Genomic DNA, 14,295 nt, shown 5'->3' with positions numbered 1-14,295 from the left:
TTCACCGTCATCAGCATGTATTTGAGAACAAAAATTGGCAAAGTATTTCAATGGCATGAGAATGAGAATGAAGCTTCAAAAAGAACATTTTGTACTCAAACCTTTTTATCGCTAGGAACAAAATATTTACTTAAGAAAAAAAATGAACACCTGAAGCAAAAAATTTCAAAGTCCCAACTGAAAAAAAACTGCTCAAAATAATCCTAAACCATATCTAAAATTGAGCTCACTACAGTTAAATATTTCCATGTTCAAAATATTTGAATAATACTTTCCTCAAAGCAGATTTTATTCAGATCGATAAAAGGCTTTTGTAATTTTCACCATAGTTTATAAAGTTTATTGGATAAAAACCCGTGTTCCAGCTACCAAATCCCCAACTAATCCCTGAAATTCCAGGTGAAGATAAATACTATCCCTTTTAATTTTATTCCAAAAATTTCCCAACCACTAATGGAAGACTCACATCCTGTCATTATTTGGCATATCCATGCTGCCTTTCTTAAATAAAGAACAGCATTTGCTATTCACCAGTCATCACTACTTCAGTCATCTGTAGGAAGGAACTGAAGATGCTGGTTTAGAAACAAAATGCTGGATTAACTCAGCGAGACAGGCAGCCTCTCTGGAGAGAAAGAATGAGTGACGTTTTGGGTCGAGATCCTTCTTCAGACTGATGTCAGGGTAGTGGGCGGTACCTAGATAAAGAAGTGTATAGATAAGACGGAGGAATGTCTTCGTCGTATCTGCGTCCAAGATGAGGTGTTCCATACTAGGTCATCGGAGATGTCCTCATTCTTTAGGGAACAGGGGTTCCCCTCTTCCATTATAGGTGAGGCCCTCACTAGGGTCTCCTCGAAATCCCGCAGATCCGCTCATGCCACCCCTCCCCCCATTTGTAACAGGGACAGAGTCCCCCCAGTCCTCACCTTCCACCCTATCAGCAATCGCATACAGCACATAATCCTCCGACATTTTAGCCACCTCCAACAGGATCCCACTACTAGCCACATCTTCAAATCTCCATCCCTTTCCGCAGAGACCGTTCCCTCCGTAACTCCCTGGTCAACTCGTCCCTTCCCACCCAAACCAGCCCCTTTTCCCTGCAACCACAGGAGATGCAACACCCGTCCCGATACCTTCCCCCCTCGCCTCCATCCAAAGACCCCGGCAGTCTTTTCAGGTGAGGCAGAGGTTCACTTGCATCGACTCCAACCTCATCTACTGTATCCGCTGTTCCAGGTGTGGATTCTTGTATATCAGTGAGACTCGGCGATCGTTTCGCCGAACACTTCCGTTCAGTCCGCCTAAACCTACCTGATCTCCCGGTTGCTCAACACTTTGTAACTTTCCCCCCTCCCATTCCCACACTGACCTTTCTGTTCTCCCCCCTCCAGTGAGGCCCAGCACAAATTGGAGGAACAGCACCTCATATTCCTCTTGAGCAGTTTACACCCCAGCGGTATGAACATTGATTTCTCTAACTTCAAGTAGACCTTGCTTTCCCTCTCTCCATCCCCTCCCCAGTTCTCCAACCAGTCTTTACTGTCTCCAACTACATTTTCTGTTTGCTCTGTTGTTACTTTCTCCCAACTAACAATGATTAATTCTACATGTTCCTTGATCTGCATTCCCTTTGTCCTGTTTTCACACCTTCCATTTCCTTATCTATACATTTCCTTATCTATTTACCACCCATTCCCCTGATATCAGTCTGAAGAAGGGTCTCGACCCTAAATATCACCCATTCCTTCTCTCCAGAAATGCTGCCTGAGTTATTCCAGCATTTTGTGACTATTTCAGTCATGTTCAACAAAGATGCGAAACTATCTGTCAAGGCCTGAATAGTTCTCTTACTTCCCACCGCAGCTGAGGATCATCAAGCTTTGGGGTTTTATCCACCATTATGCTTCCCAAAACATCCAGCCCTACTAATGTTAATCTATGCCAGAACATCAGTCAGAACTACGCCCGAACCTCCAGACTCAGGAACAGTTTCATCCCAAGAGCTATAGCGGCTCTGAACCGGCCCTAATGAGTGCCCCCCCACCCACCCCCTTTGGACAGTCTCCCTCAGATGGTCACGTCAATCAATTCAGCTTGTTTATTTATGTATTGTATTTATTTACCTTTCTTGTACATCAGTGGAGCTGCACACTAAATCTCGTTGCACTGACGTGCAATGACAATAAAAGATATATTATTATTATTATTATTAGATGAGAAATATTAATTTGAGTCATTGCCCACATCCCCAGGCCACATCAGAGCTGCCAATCTCACGCATTGAGCGTGAGAATCACGCATTTCGCTAAATTCTCACGCTGATCACAGAATTTCTCACGCTCTGTCGTGAATTTCAAAACTAATATGAACTGCATGGGTGTTGGAGAGCCAGGGCGGAGGGAGGGATGGAGCGGCGGGGGCAGATGCGGACGGGGAGCCGGGGCTGGCGAGTCGCTCGCTGCAGCTCCAGCCATGGAGCAGCCTCAGTGCAGTCCCGGGCCTACGGAGGCGCCGGAAGCGTTGCGCCGCTGCCATGAGAGTCTCTGTGCCGAATTTGCCCTGGTGGCATGGACCAGGCTGTGGCTCGGTGTATCCTGGAGGACAACCAGTGGCTGCTGGAAGTAGGTACCAAGCACTGGGTAGAAGTAATGGAAGATAGTGGTCTTCAAATGGGGGTGGATGGAGAAAGCATCCTGCCTGCCTGATAGATTTTCACTTACTGTAACTGCAGGAAAAATGTTCCTGATGTTGGGGAAGTTCAGAACCAGGGGTCACACAGTTTAAGAATAAGGGCTAGGCTATTTAGGACTGAGATGAGAACAAACTTTCTTCACCCAGAAAGTTGTGAATCTGTGGAATTCTCTGCCACAGAAGGCAGTGGAGGCCAATTCACTGGATGTATTCAAGAGTTACATTTAGCTCTTGGGGCTAGCGAAATCAAGGGATATGGGGAAAAAACAGGAAAGGTGCTGATTTTAGATGAACAGCCATGATCATATCGAAGGGCCGTATGGCCTATTCCTGCACCTATTTTCTATGTTTCTATGCTTGAGTATATGGCAACAAAAACCGACCACTTGATTTTGAAGCATTCATGCATGGTGTAGGTATAATGTAGTCATAGAGTGATACAGTGTGAAAGGCCCTTCAGCGCAACTTGCCCACACCCGCCAATATGTCCCAGCTACACTACCTGCTTTTGGTCCATATCCCTCCAAACCTGTCCAATCCATGTATCAGTCTAACTGTTTCTTAAATGTTGGGATAGTCCCTGCCTCAACTACCTCCTCTAGCAGCTTGTTCCATACGCCCTACACCCTGGGTGGAAAAAGTTACCCCTTAAAGGGTTACCTCTTAAAAATACTTCAAACACAAAACATTGAAATCATACTTCTACCGTGCACTAAAACATTATTTTAATACATCAAATTTCAAAAAGTCCCTACCGTGGGAGGGGGTGCACCCCCCCCCCCCCCTCCCACCACTCGGTTGCTCCACTACCTTGCCAGGTACCCCCCAAGACCAGTGATCTGTGATCACTCAGCCCTCCCCACTTTCAAAAACGCTCCACGGTCCCTGGTTCAGAAGGAGAGCACTGCCAGATGTGAGTGGGGAACTGAGGCCAGTTGTCCGTGATGTCTGGATCCCAATGCTTAGCGCTTCGTGTTTCGGAGATGGCTAATGTTATTGATTTGTAATTAGCCTGATTTGTAATTAGTTGACAAAACTTTAATTTATACATCCGGAATATCTAGGGGGATGGGATATGTGTAATATTAAAATGCAAGGTGTCAAGCTGTCTGTCACAACATACAGCCCCGATAACCAATTATTTCCTTCAGTTAAATATTGGGAAGGTAGCGCCATTGTCATTTGCCACTCAACTATTATGTTTGTTTTCAAGAAGGAACTGCAGATGCTGGAAGATTGAAGGTACACAAAATTGCTGGAGAAACTCAGCGGGTGCAGCAGCATCTATGGAGCGAAGGAAATAGGCGACGTTTCGGGCCGAAACCCTTCTTCAGACTGATGGGGGGTGGGGGGGAGAAGGAAGGAAAAGGGGAGGAGGAGGAGCCCGAGGGCGGGCGGATGGGAGGGTGGGGGGAGACAGCTAGAGGATTAAGGAAGGGGAGGAGACAGCAAGGGCTAGCAAAATTGGGAGAATTCAATGTTAATGCCATCCGGACGCAAGGTCCCCAGACGGAATATGAGGTGCTGTTCCTCCAATTTCCGCTGTTGCTCACTCTGGCAATGGAGGAGACCCAGGACAGAGAGGTCGGATTGGGAATGGGAGGGGGAGTTGAAGTGCTGAGCCACCGGGAGTTCAGGTAGGTTATTGCGGACTGAGCGGAGGTGTTCAGCGAAACGATCGCCCAAATTATGTTTGTTTACCTCACTGACTATTTCTAACCCCCCCTCCTCCCCCCCCAAATTCCTTTTACAGGTTGACCTACTCTTCCTCGCTTAATTTATTGACTATAATTGACTTCAATCTCTCACTGCATTACTACTGGTCTGAGGACTACTGGTCTGAGGACTTGCTAGAAAACTAAAAGGAATACATATCAGCCTCCAACATTAAAGTCTACAAAAGCACTAATTTTATTGTGCAATGCAAAGTAAATGATGCCAGAGATTTCTCCTCCTCCGCCATCCCCATCTCCCAATACTGATTGTGAGTTGGGACAAACATAGCAATTGATAGCTTACACAATTGTGTCAGACATGCTTTCACAAATTAAACCTAAAGGTGGGTAAGGATGATCTTAGGAGTTAATACCAAAAGACAGTTTTCTGCATTACAACAGTATATCTCACCTCCATATTATGTTTTGTAGGATAAGCTGTTCTTTTAGACAATAGAGACTTCCTCCGGAGTTGGTATGGACTGTTTTGTGCACCAGGTCCTGATTCTTCCACAATCATGTCTGCAGGGACATCCTCATCTATAGTGAGCAGAAAAATATAGTTCTTAGTAAGAGCATGGGGGAAGAACTACGTGCCCATACATGCCATTTAATTCAACTGTACAATTTGCCAAACCATTTTCACCTTCACAACAAACACTGATCGTGTACAGACCACATAAAAAAAAACAAAATGTGAATTACTCCAAGACTTCTGGTAAAGCATTAGTGTGGCCCACAATGGTTTATTATGGCAGATTTCCCACCCTGAAACAAGCACAAGTCCAAGATCTGCCCACACACATATGATTGCCAAGATCACTGCTTATTTAAATCCACAGTGGCTTCTTCAGCACTGCTGCTCATCTACTTTGGTGGATTCCATACATAGTTCAAATGGACAGCCTGTGAAGCAGACGACAGGGCTTTACCAACTATTAAAATGGTTTCTGCAACTCCAACAGGATTTCTGTGCTGGTACAGCCATCCATGCGGTGCTGGGCTGCAATCCAGCTCCATGTTGAAATCAGAAATCAACAATGCGGACAGACAGAAAATGCTGGAGTAACTCCGGGTCAGGCAGCATCTCTGGAGAAAGGGAATAAATGATGTTTATTGAGACCCTTCTTCAGACTGAGATTCAGGGGAGAGGAAAACTAGAGGTACAACAATGTACAAAACTTCAAACTCAAAAATGTGGTCCAGGCTCAGACAATCGGCAATTTTGGAACAAAGGAAATTCTTCTCCGTTTTATACATTTCACTGAAGGGACAGCTGAAGGACTTAAAAATGCATCATTAGACTTGAGAAGATGGGGATCTACATCTTAAAGCCCAATTCATCCCCTAATTAATCCTGTACTAACCCCCCCTTCCCATCCATCCTGCACTGCTCCCCCCATTCATCCTGTACTGAACCATCAATTCATCCTGCACTGATTCCCCCCAATCCATCCATCCTGTACTGATCCCTCCATTGAACCCCCACTGACATCCCCCGAGCTCTCCCCTCACAATTTAACCCACTCCAACCAACACGCACTAAATCCTCTGCCTCAAACCATCCATTCCGCACAGATTGCCTTCTCACCCCCCCCCCCCCCAATCTATCCATCCCGCCTTGATGCACTGGATATGTCTTCAGAGCGAACATTGACTAGGGTTGATAACGGAATGCACTCAAATGTGTTTTAATTCCCAATGTTATTATTTGTTTTAATCCATAAAGATGGATTAATTAAATTGTGAACACATGAAACTTTAAAACTGCAGTGTTCGATTGTTACTGCTACCGTTGACACGTTATTACAGAATTCATTTTAACGGCAAATCAATGCTCTTAATATGGAGTATCAGTACTGTAGTTATTTAATGAGCAGCATTCACAACTATACGTTGGATTTATCCAGGTTTTATTTCTACAGTCGGCCATATACATCATGAATTTGGTCAGGAAATATTACAGTTGAAATTTTAACGTTAATTCTGAAGTGGGAATGATGGAAACAGCATTTATCAATAATTTTGTTTTAAATCTGGTGCGTACAAACTGGGTATCTTCATAGCTGTTCACAACACATACATCTAATCTGAATGTCCGGTAATGTGGCGTTTTGACGCCTTTAAACATATTGCCAAAAGAATATTTGCTGCAGTTATGTCATTTGGCCATCTCTTGTCAGTTAGTGTAATGCTTAACTTGTCAGATAGGTATAGTCGGCTTTAACAGTTATTATCATAAAATGCCTTTAGAAATTTCCTCGCAACTGTATATTTTGTTGTGGATAAATTATGTGGGAAGCAAGAGTGTTTATGTACCAATAACAATAACAACCCATGCTATGGCCATATCATGATAATTTTCAGTCCTTCACCAAAAACATGCTTGCATCAATCTGCCGTGTGCATGGTTAAGCATATATGTTACTATGGTCCAGGATTTATTGACACAGGTTGATCATACGCTGAATAATCCAACCACATTTTTGTTTGGAAGTGGAAAGAAATAATAGAAATTGCATTCATTGCAACGTGTAAAAGGAAACTGTATTATGATTTTGGTGCTTGTCATTGTCGTATATATCATGTCTTGATTGGTGAATATGTTTTGTTTGTGACTTTATTTGAAGCAGAAATAATATGCGATTGCTTCATCGAGCATAATTCCGACTGGTAACTACGCACTTCGTCCGAGCACAACATCGAACGCATCATGCAAGCAATCTTAAATGACCACCTAAACTGTCACTTGGCAACCTAAAAAGCTGTCTAGGTTGCCCGGCTGGCAACAGAGAAAAAAAGTTAAGCAAGAGCCCTGTTAAAGAATTGGTAACTAGGCATTTAAGAAAATAATAGGATTATTGAAGTTCATTGTGGATCTATAAATGCAAAATCATATTTGATATATCTGTAAAAGCAGTTTTGAGATTTAATTAGGAAAATAGCTACGGGCAAATCAATGGATGTGGTGTATTTGAAAGTTTAGATGACTTTTAATAAAGTGAAATCTAAAATGCCATTAAACAAATTTAAAGTTGCAGAGTAGCCTTGGACAGAAAAGACATGAGAATAAACTTGTAGACTGAGAGTCCATGTCTGATAGGCATTGTGGGGATTGATATTCAAGCCCAAGATGTTCACAGTGATTCTTGATGATTCAGAAGAAAGGAACCAAGTGTAATATATTCCGATACCAAGATGTTTGATAGTTTGGGTTATGAGGATGGTGCAGAGGCTTCCAAGGGATACAGCTAAGTGAATGTACAAGAACATGGTAGGTGGAAAATAACAGTGGGATAAAGGTGTGTTTCATGTTAACATGCTAAATGCAATTAGGAAGGTAGTCTTTATTTCACGAGGATTTAAGTGCAAAGGGTAATGATGTCTTGTGAAGGGACTTGGAGAGAACACAGATGGAATATTGCATACAGGTCTGATTACTGTACCAAAGAAAGGATGTACTTGTGACAGAAAAAGTATGGTTAGGGTTCACCAAATTGAGACCTGAAACTCAGGATGCTGGTGTGACCTATAAGGAAAGATTCAGCAGACTGGGCCTACATTCTTTCTTCTGTACGCGTACATATCTCAACAGGGAGTGATTAAGGATGATGATTCATCTGATCACTGTCCCAGAACTAGAGGATCACAATTCAAAAAAAGGGGTTGGTCACAGGACAGAAACCAAAAAAACCTTGTTCATTCAGAGGGCGGTGAATCTTTGGAACAACAAGAGAAATGTACACAAGAGTATATTCAAGACAGATGGATAGATATTAGGGAAATTGATTGAACTAAAAGACACAGGATTAATGCCTGAAATATTAGTCAAATTTATTGAATGGCTGATAATTATGCAAGGTCATCCACTTTAATATTAATTTGGTGTTCTTTTATCTCCAGAGAGGCAGCCTAACATACTTATAGCGTTATCTATATTTGTTTCACATCTCCAGCAACAACAGTTTTTGCTTTTCAATAGCAGGATTTAAGTTTGTTAGTTGGGAATATGAACTAGAATACGATGTAGAGTGAATGTGACGTTGAGAGAGCAAGATCAAGGGGAGAAAATATACATATAAAGGCACCTCGCATTTAATGCATGCTTTATTTGTGCATTTTTAGAATAACATGCTTATCCAATTATCACTGAAGTTTAATTTACATGCTCCTATTTACGGAACAGCACAAACCTTAGTCACGTGCGGTGTCTGGAACGTGTTCGATTTATGTACTGCTTTTCAAGTGCGCAACTCCCATGGTCAAACTGTGTGTGTGCAAGCAAGCATGCTTGCGCGTTAAGAGGAAAGCTGTTGACAGGCTTTTTTTCTCAAACTCTAAAGTTCCCATATGCAGCAATTTCAAGCCTGTTGTGGATCCAAACCAAATTTCCACTTCCAGATTGCAACCTGGACAAATAGGTTCAAAGGCACATAATGAAGCAGAGTAGTTTGAATTTAGTTTATTGTCACGTGTACCGAGGTACAGTGAAAAGCTTTTGTTGCGTGCTAACCAATCAGCGGAAAGACATTACATGATTACAATCGAGCCATCCACAGCATACAAATACGTGATCAACAGAATAACGCCTCCAATCGCACCAAATTGATAAAAGCTCACCAAGGATATCTTTGAACTATTTATTAGATTGTTTCCAAGGTTAAACAAAATGATTACTGCAGAGCAATATATTTTCAATCCCATTTACATAGGGAAGGATTCATTTCACTCAGTGCCTGGCCTATTTTTATTCCACATGTATTTATTAGACTTGAACGCATGGAACATTATCATAATGTTAGTGAGTTTTCCAGAAAGTGAGTAAGAGTGTAAGAATTCAGAAAGATGAACAAAAAGAATGTGCAAGAGAAGAATGTGAAGGATGCACATTCAACATTTTTCCAAACAGGTCAGAAAGTAACTGTGATCAGAGTTAAAGGATTCAGGTTGATGACATCAGATTGTTTTTAATGATGTACAGGTGCACAACCTTTTATCCGAAATTCCAGAAACCGAAAAGCTCCGAAAATCAGACATTTTCGGTCCTGGAAAAAAGGGAGGGTATATTGCCCGGGAGAGTAGGAATCCCTAGACCTAGTACAGTGAGCGTCCACCGAGGGTCGCCCGGAGAGGTTCCGCGGTCACCTCCCCGGGTGACCCTCGGTGGACGCTCACTGAACTAGGTCTAGGAATTCACAAAAATGCTTGAGAAACTCCGCGGGTGCAGCAGCATCTATGGAGTGAAGGAAATAGGTAACGCTTCGGGCCGAGACCCTTCCTCAGACTGCCCTATCAGTCCCCCCTATCAGTCTGAGGAAGGGTTTCGGCAAAGGGAGGGGAGAGAAGGGAGAAGAGAGAGGAAGGATCTGCCGGGCGTGCGTGTGTGTGCGTGTGCGTGTGCGTGTGCGTGTTTGTTTGACGGAGTCTGAGGGGAGAAGGAAAGAAGGGAGAGAAGAAGGGAAGGGAGGGAGAGGTCCAGCGTCGGGAACGGATGCCTGGGTCCGGGCGTGAGCCGAGTCCGAGGTTTGTAAACGTTGCTGCAACCCCCGGCCCGGTCCTCCGTGTATTGTTCACCGCGTCTTCCTGGAGAGAGGGGGGAGGGCGGGAGCTGGGGCTGTGTGCGTGAAGCACGGCGACTAGAGGGACGGGAGAGCTGCCCCGGGAGCGTGAGGGCATCTCCCCCTTCTCCATTTCCCCTCACACCCCCCTCCCCATCTACCCCTTTCTTCCCCCTCTACCTCTCTACTCTCTCTCGGCCCGCAGCGATCTGCCGGACATGCTGTGTGTGTGTGTGTTTGTTTGGCGGAGTCTGAGGGGAGAAACGCCGGCACTAAGAGCGAGCGAATGAGCGGACAGAACGGACAAAAGCAACGATCATAGGTCGGAATAGGTGTCCAAAGATCTTTGTAGGTGACATTTCGGGTCGAGACCCCTCTTCTGACTGACTCAGGGGAAAGAGGAGCAAGAGCTATGGACGGTACTAAGGACAAGTGAATGGAAGATATGCCGATATCTCCCGTTTCCCTTTCCCTTGACTATCAGTCTGAAGAAGGGTCTCGACCCGAAATGTCTACCAACGCCACTCTATGAACGTTGCTTTCGTCCGTCTGTCCACGCTTTCGCTCGCTCTTGGTGCCGGCGCTTCTCCCCTCATGGCAGCTATTGAAAAAGTAGACCCGAAATATCACCTATTTCCTCCTATTATCACGTATTCCTCATCAGAGATGCAGCCTGATCCGCTGATTTACTCCAGCCTTTTGTGTCTGTCTTCGGTTTAATCAGCATCTGTAGTATGTGCCGTTTAAAAAGTACAAGGCATGTGCCGTTTAAAAAGGAAATGATAAAAAACATTTAAAACATTTAACAACACCTAAACTGTTCCCCCGCAACGCTGCGAGAGGCATAACTGAAGTCGAGTCGGGGTTACTGAAATGACGGAGGTTACGCTCCGGTGCGGACTACGCGTCAGTTCATTGTATTTCGCAGGAGTGGACCATCTTGCGCGCTATAAGATCTTTGCTCCATTTGATTTGATTACTCTAGCGCGGGGCCCCCTTAGGCGCGGGGCCCAATTGGGAGAAATAGGTCCTATCGGCTAAAGGCCGGCCCTGACTGGGTAACTGCCGGGATCGAGGCACAAACTCGCGACCTTGCGGCCACGAGCCGAGCACTCTACCACTGAGCCACATGTTAAAATCTACGCTAAAAACCTTCCGTTCGGAAAACCGAAAAATCCCGAAATCCGAGAAGTGTCTGGTCCCAAGGCTTTCGGATAAAAGGTTGTGCACCTGTATTTGCAAATTAATTGATGGGACGAGAACATAACTAAAAAAACTAATATTTATTACCCATTACAAGTAAGTAGAGGTGATTCATCTTCTTGAACCATTGCAGTTATTTCAAAGCGCAGGATACGGATTTCCAGGATTTTTACACAGACCTGTTGGAATTGCCTATTGATGGCACGAGAATATTCAAGAGTAGACACAAAATGCTGGAGTAACTCAGCTGGACAGGCAGCATCTCTGGAGAGAAGGAATGGGTGACGTCCCGGGTCGACACCCTTCTTCAGACTGGTCGCGACCCGAAACGTCACCCATTCTTCTCTCCAGAGATGCTGCTTGTCCCGGTGAATTACTCCAGCATTTTGTGTCTACCTTCAATTTAAACCAGCATCTGCAGTTCTTTCCTACACAAGTAGTCAAGAGTTTTATTGTCATATGTCCCAGATGGAACAATTAAATTATTGCTGCAGCACACCAGAATATGTATACATAGTACCCTGTAAATGAGGAAAAAAGATCAGTATTCATATCTATACATATACACAAACATGGCTTGTACTCGTAGAATTTAGAAGATTGAGGGGGGATCTAATAGAAACTTACAAAATTCTTAAGGGGTTGGACAAGCTAGATGCAGGAAGATTGTTCCCGATGTTGGGGAAGTGCAGGACAAGGGGGTCACAGTTTAAGAATAAAGGGGAAATCCTTTAGGACCGAGATGAGAAAAACATTTTTCACACAGAGAGTGGTGAATCTCTGGAACTCTCTGCCACAGAAGGCAGTTGAGGCCAGTTAATTGGCTATATTTAAGAGGGAGTTAGGTGTGGCCCTTGTGGCTAAAGGGATCAGGGGGTATGGAGAGAAGATAGGTACAGGATACCGAGTTGGATGATCAGCCATGATCATATTGAATGGCGGTGCAGGCTCGAAGGGCCGAATGGCCTAACTCCTGCACCTATTTTCTATGTTTCTATGTTTCTAACATATACACACACACACATGAAAAACCCCACTAATAGTGCAAAACGACAAAACCAATATCCCCAAGTTTATGTAGTTTAGAGCTTGTTTGGAGGTTGTAGTGTTTAATAGCCTGCCAGCTGTAGAGGGAGAAGCTGTTCCTGAACGTTACAGTTTTCTGGCTTCTTCCCAATGGTAGGGGTGAAATGAGTGTGTGGCCAGGGTAGTGTGCATCTCTGGTGATGCTGGCTGCCTTTTTGAGGCAACGACTCCTGTAAATCCCTTCGATGGTGGGGTGGTCAGAATCCGTGATGGACTGGGCAGTGTTCACTGCATCAGAAGAGATAAGAGCAACTCCAGGGTAAAAAACATTTTTCAGCCACTATACAAAGGTGACACTGGCTTTTGTACTTGTTTCACTTTACAGTTTCTTTACGAAGACAAAAAAGAGGGAGTGAGAGTGGGACAGAACTCAGGAATGACAATGGCCTTAAAGAATAAAGCCTCAGAAGAAGAGCAAGTTGCACATATTTACCTCTCCATTACCTGTCTGCTCTCACTCTGCAACAATTTTTATCTGAGCAAGAGGATCACTGGAAATTTCACTTCAGTTAATGACACCATGATCTCCGTGAAAGCAGGCATAATTTCAGTTCATGGTATCAGAATTAACATTCACTATTTTCTTAAAAACTAAGATACCTCTACAATTAAAGCTTCTTGTATACCTGTAATTTTTTTTTAAATCTCTAAGTGGATCATATACCACAAGATGGGATCACTTCCTTACATTGCCTTTGCTGACAAGCAAAAGAGCCATGTTTTTGGTCAACATGCTATAAGTGGAGACAGAAGCAGAATAAAATTCCACACCAATCAAACTTCTGTCTTGTAAGGTGTTGCAGAGGTGATGTAATTTTTTTTCTTGCATGTAACAGTATTACCAGAAGGTAGCTAACTACACAATATCACAGGGTCAACCCCAATTAACAGCCTTGCACAAATTTTCTTTTCTTCGAGAAAATACATAAATAAATTATGATGCAAACTGGGACCCTCCATATAATTAAAATATGAACTGACCTATTGCAAGACACTTTATACATGGGTATATAACAAATCATTTCTTAAATCGGTACAGATTTTATTTCTTGAGAGCAATTCAAAAAGAACAGACTACCACTACACAAGTGTACCCTTAACAATTGAAATTAAGAATTGGAATGGTTTCTAAATTCTGGAAATACAATAAGCAGCATTAGTAATAATCTTTATGAACCATCAGACTCAGTGATACAGCATAGATGCAGCCCTCTAGCCTACGAAGTCCACACCAATAATCAAGCACCCATTTACAGTAATGCCATTTTATTCTCTGCACATTTGCAAAACCCCAACCACCCCTCCCACCAAGATCCTACCTCTCACCTCCACACAAGGAACCATCTATTGCGATCTATTAATCTGTTAACGCAATATGTTTAGGACATGAGAGGAAACCAGATAGCATGAGAGGAAACCAGATTACCCAAGTTAAACACATACAGTCGCAGGGAAATTCTGGGCAGACACCACCAAACAGACACCCCCCCCCCCAGTGCCTTCCAACCCACATCTGAGACACCTTACACGCTCTTCACCACTTAATTCCTAGTCCCCCATCACCTCCAGTCCCTTTACACCTCCATTCCAAATTAGAAAAGCATCAGGGCTCTCCAGTTCTTCCTTGAACACAGACCCAATCTAATCCCTTCAACAAACACTCTCCTCTACCTGGTGAAACTTGTCCTCAACATGAACAACTTTTTTTCCTCCTCTCATTTTCTTCAAGTCAAAGGTGTAGCCATGGGCACTTGCACGGTCCCCTGCTGTGCTGATATTTTTGTTAGTTACATTGAACACTCCTTGTTACAAACATACCCTGGCACCCAGTCACCAATGCTTTCTCCACTATATCAACGACTGCATCAGGGCTACCTCCTGCACCCTTACAGAACTCTTTGATTTTATCCACTTTACTATTAACTTCCATCCTGCCCTCAAATTCACTTGGGCTATCTCCGACACCCATCAATCTCTGACTCCATCACAGGGGACAGACTATCGATTTGCGTCTACTGCAAACCCACCAACTTCCT

The 14,295-nt window shown here is 43.7% G+C and overlaps 1 protein-coding gene across 1 annotated transcript in view; it reads right to left on the bottom strand.

Annotated features, from left to right (window-relative positions):
• Nucleotides 1-14,295, bottom strand: part of fbxo11 (F-box protein 11) — a 102,844-nt gene that overhangs the window by 62,272 nt on the left and 26,277 nt on the right. The window contains exon 2 of the mRNA XM_033025495.1: nucleotides 4,825-4,952. Within this exon, the coding sequence (XP_032881386.1) occupies nucleotides 4,825-4,952 (128 nt within the window). The remainder of the gene's footprint in view (nucleotides 1-4,824; nucleotides 4,953-14,295) is intronic.

Source organism: Amblyraja radiata, chromosome 8, assembly GCF_010909765.2.
Source record: "Amblyraja radiata isolate CabotCenter1 chromosome 8, sAmbRad1.1.pri, whole genome shotgun sequence".
Lineage (NCBI taxonomy): Eukaryota > Metazoa > Chordata > Chondrichthyes > Rajiformes > Rajidae > Amblyraja > Amblyraja radiata.
Note: the sequence above shows the minus strand (reverse complement) of the source record. Positions and strands in the feature narration are given on the sequence as shown.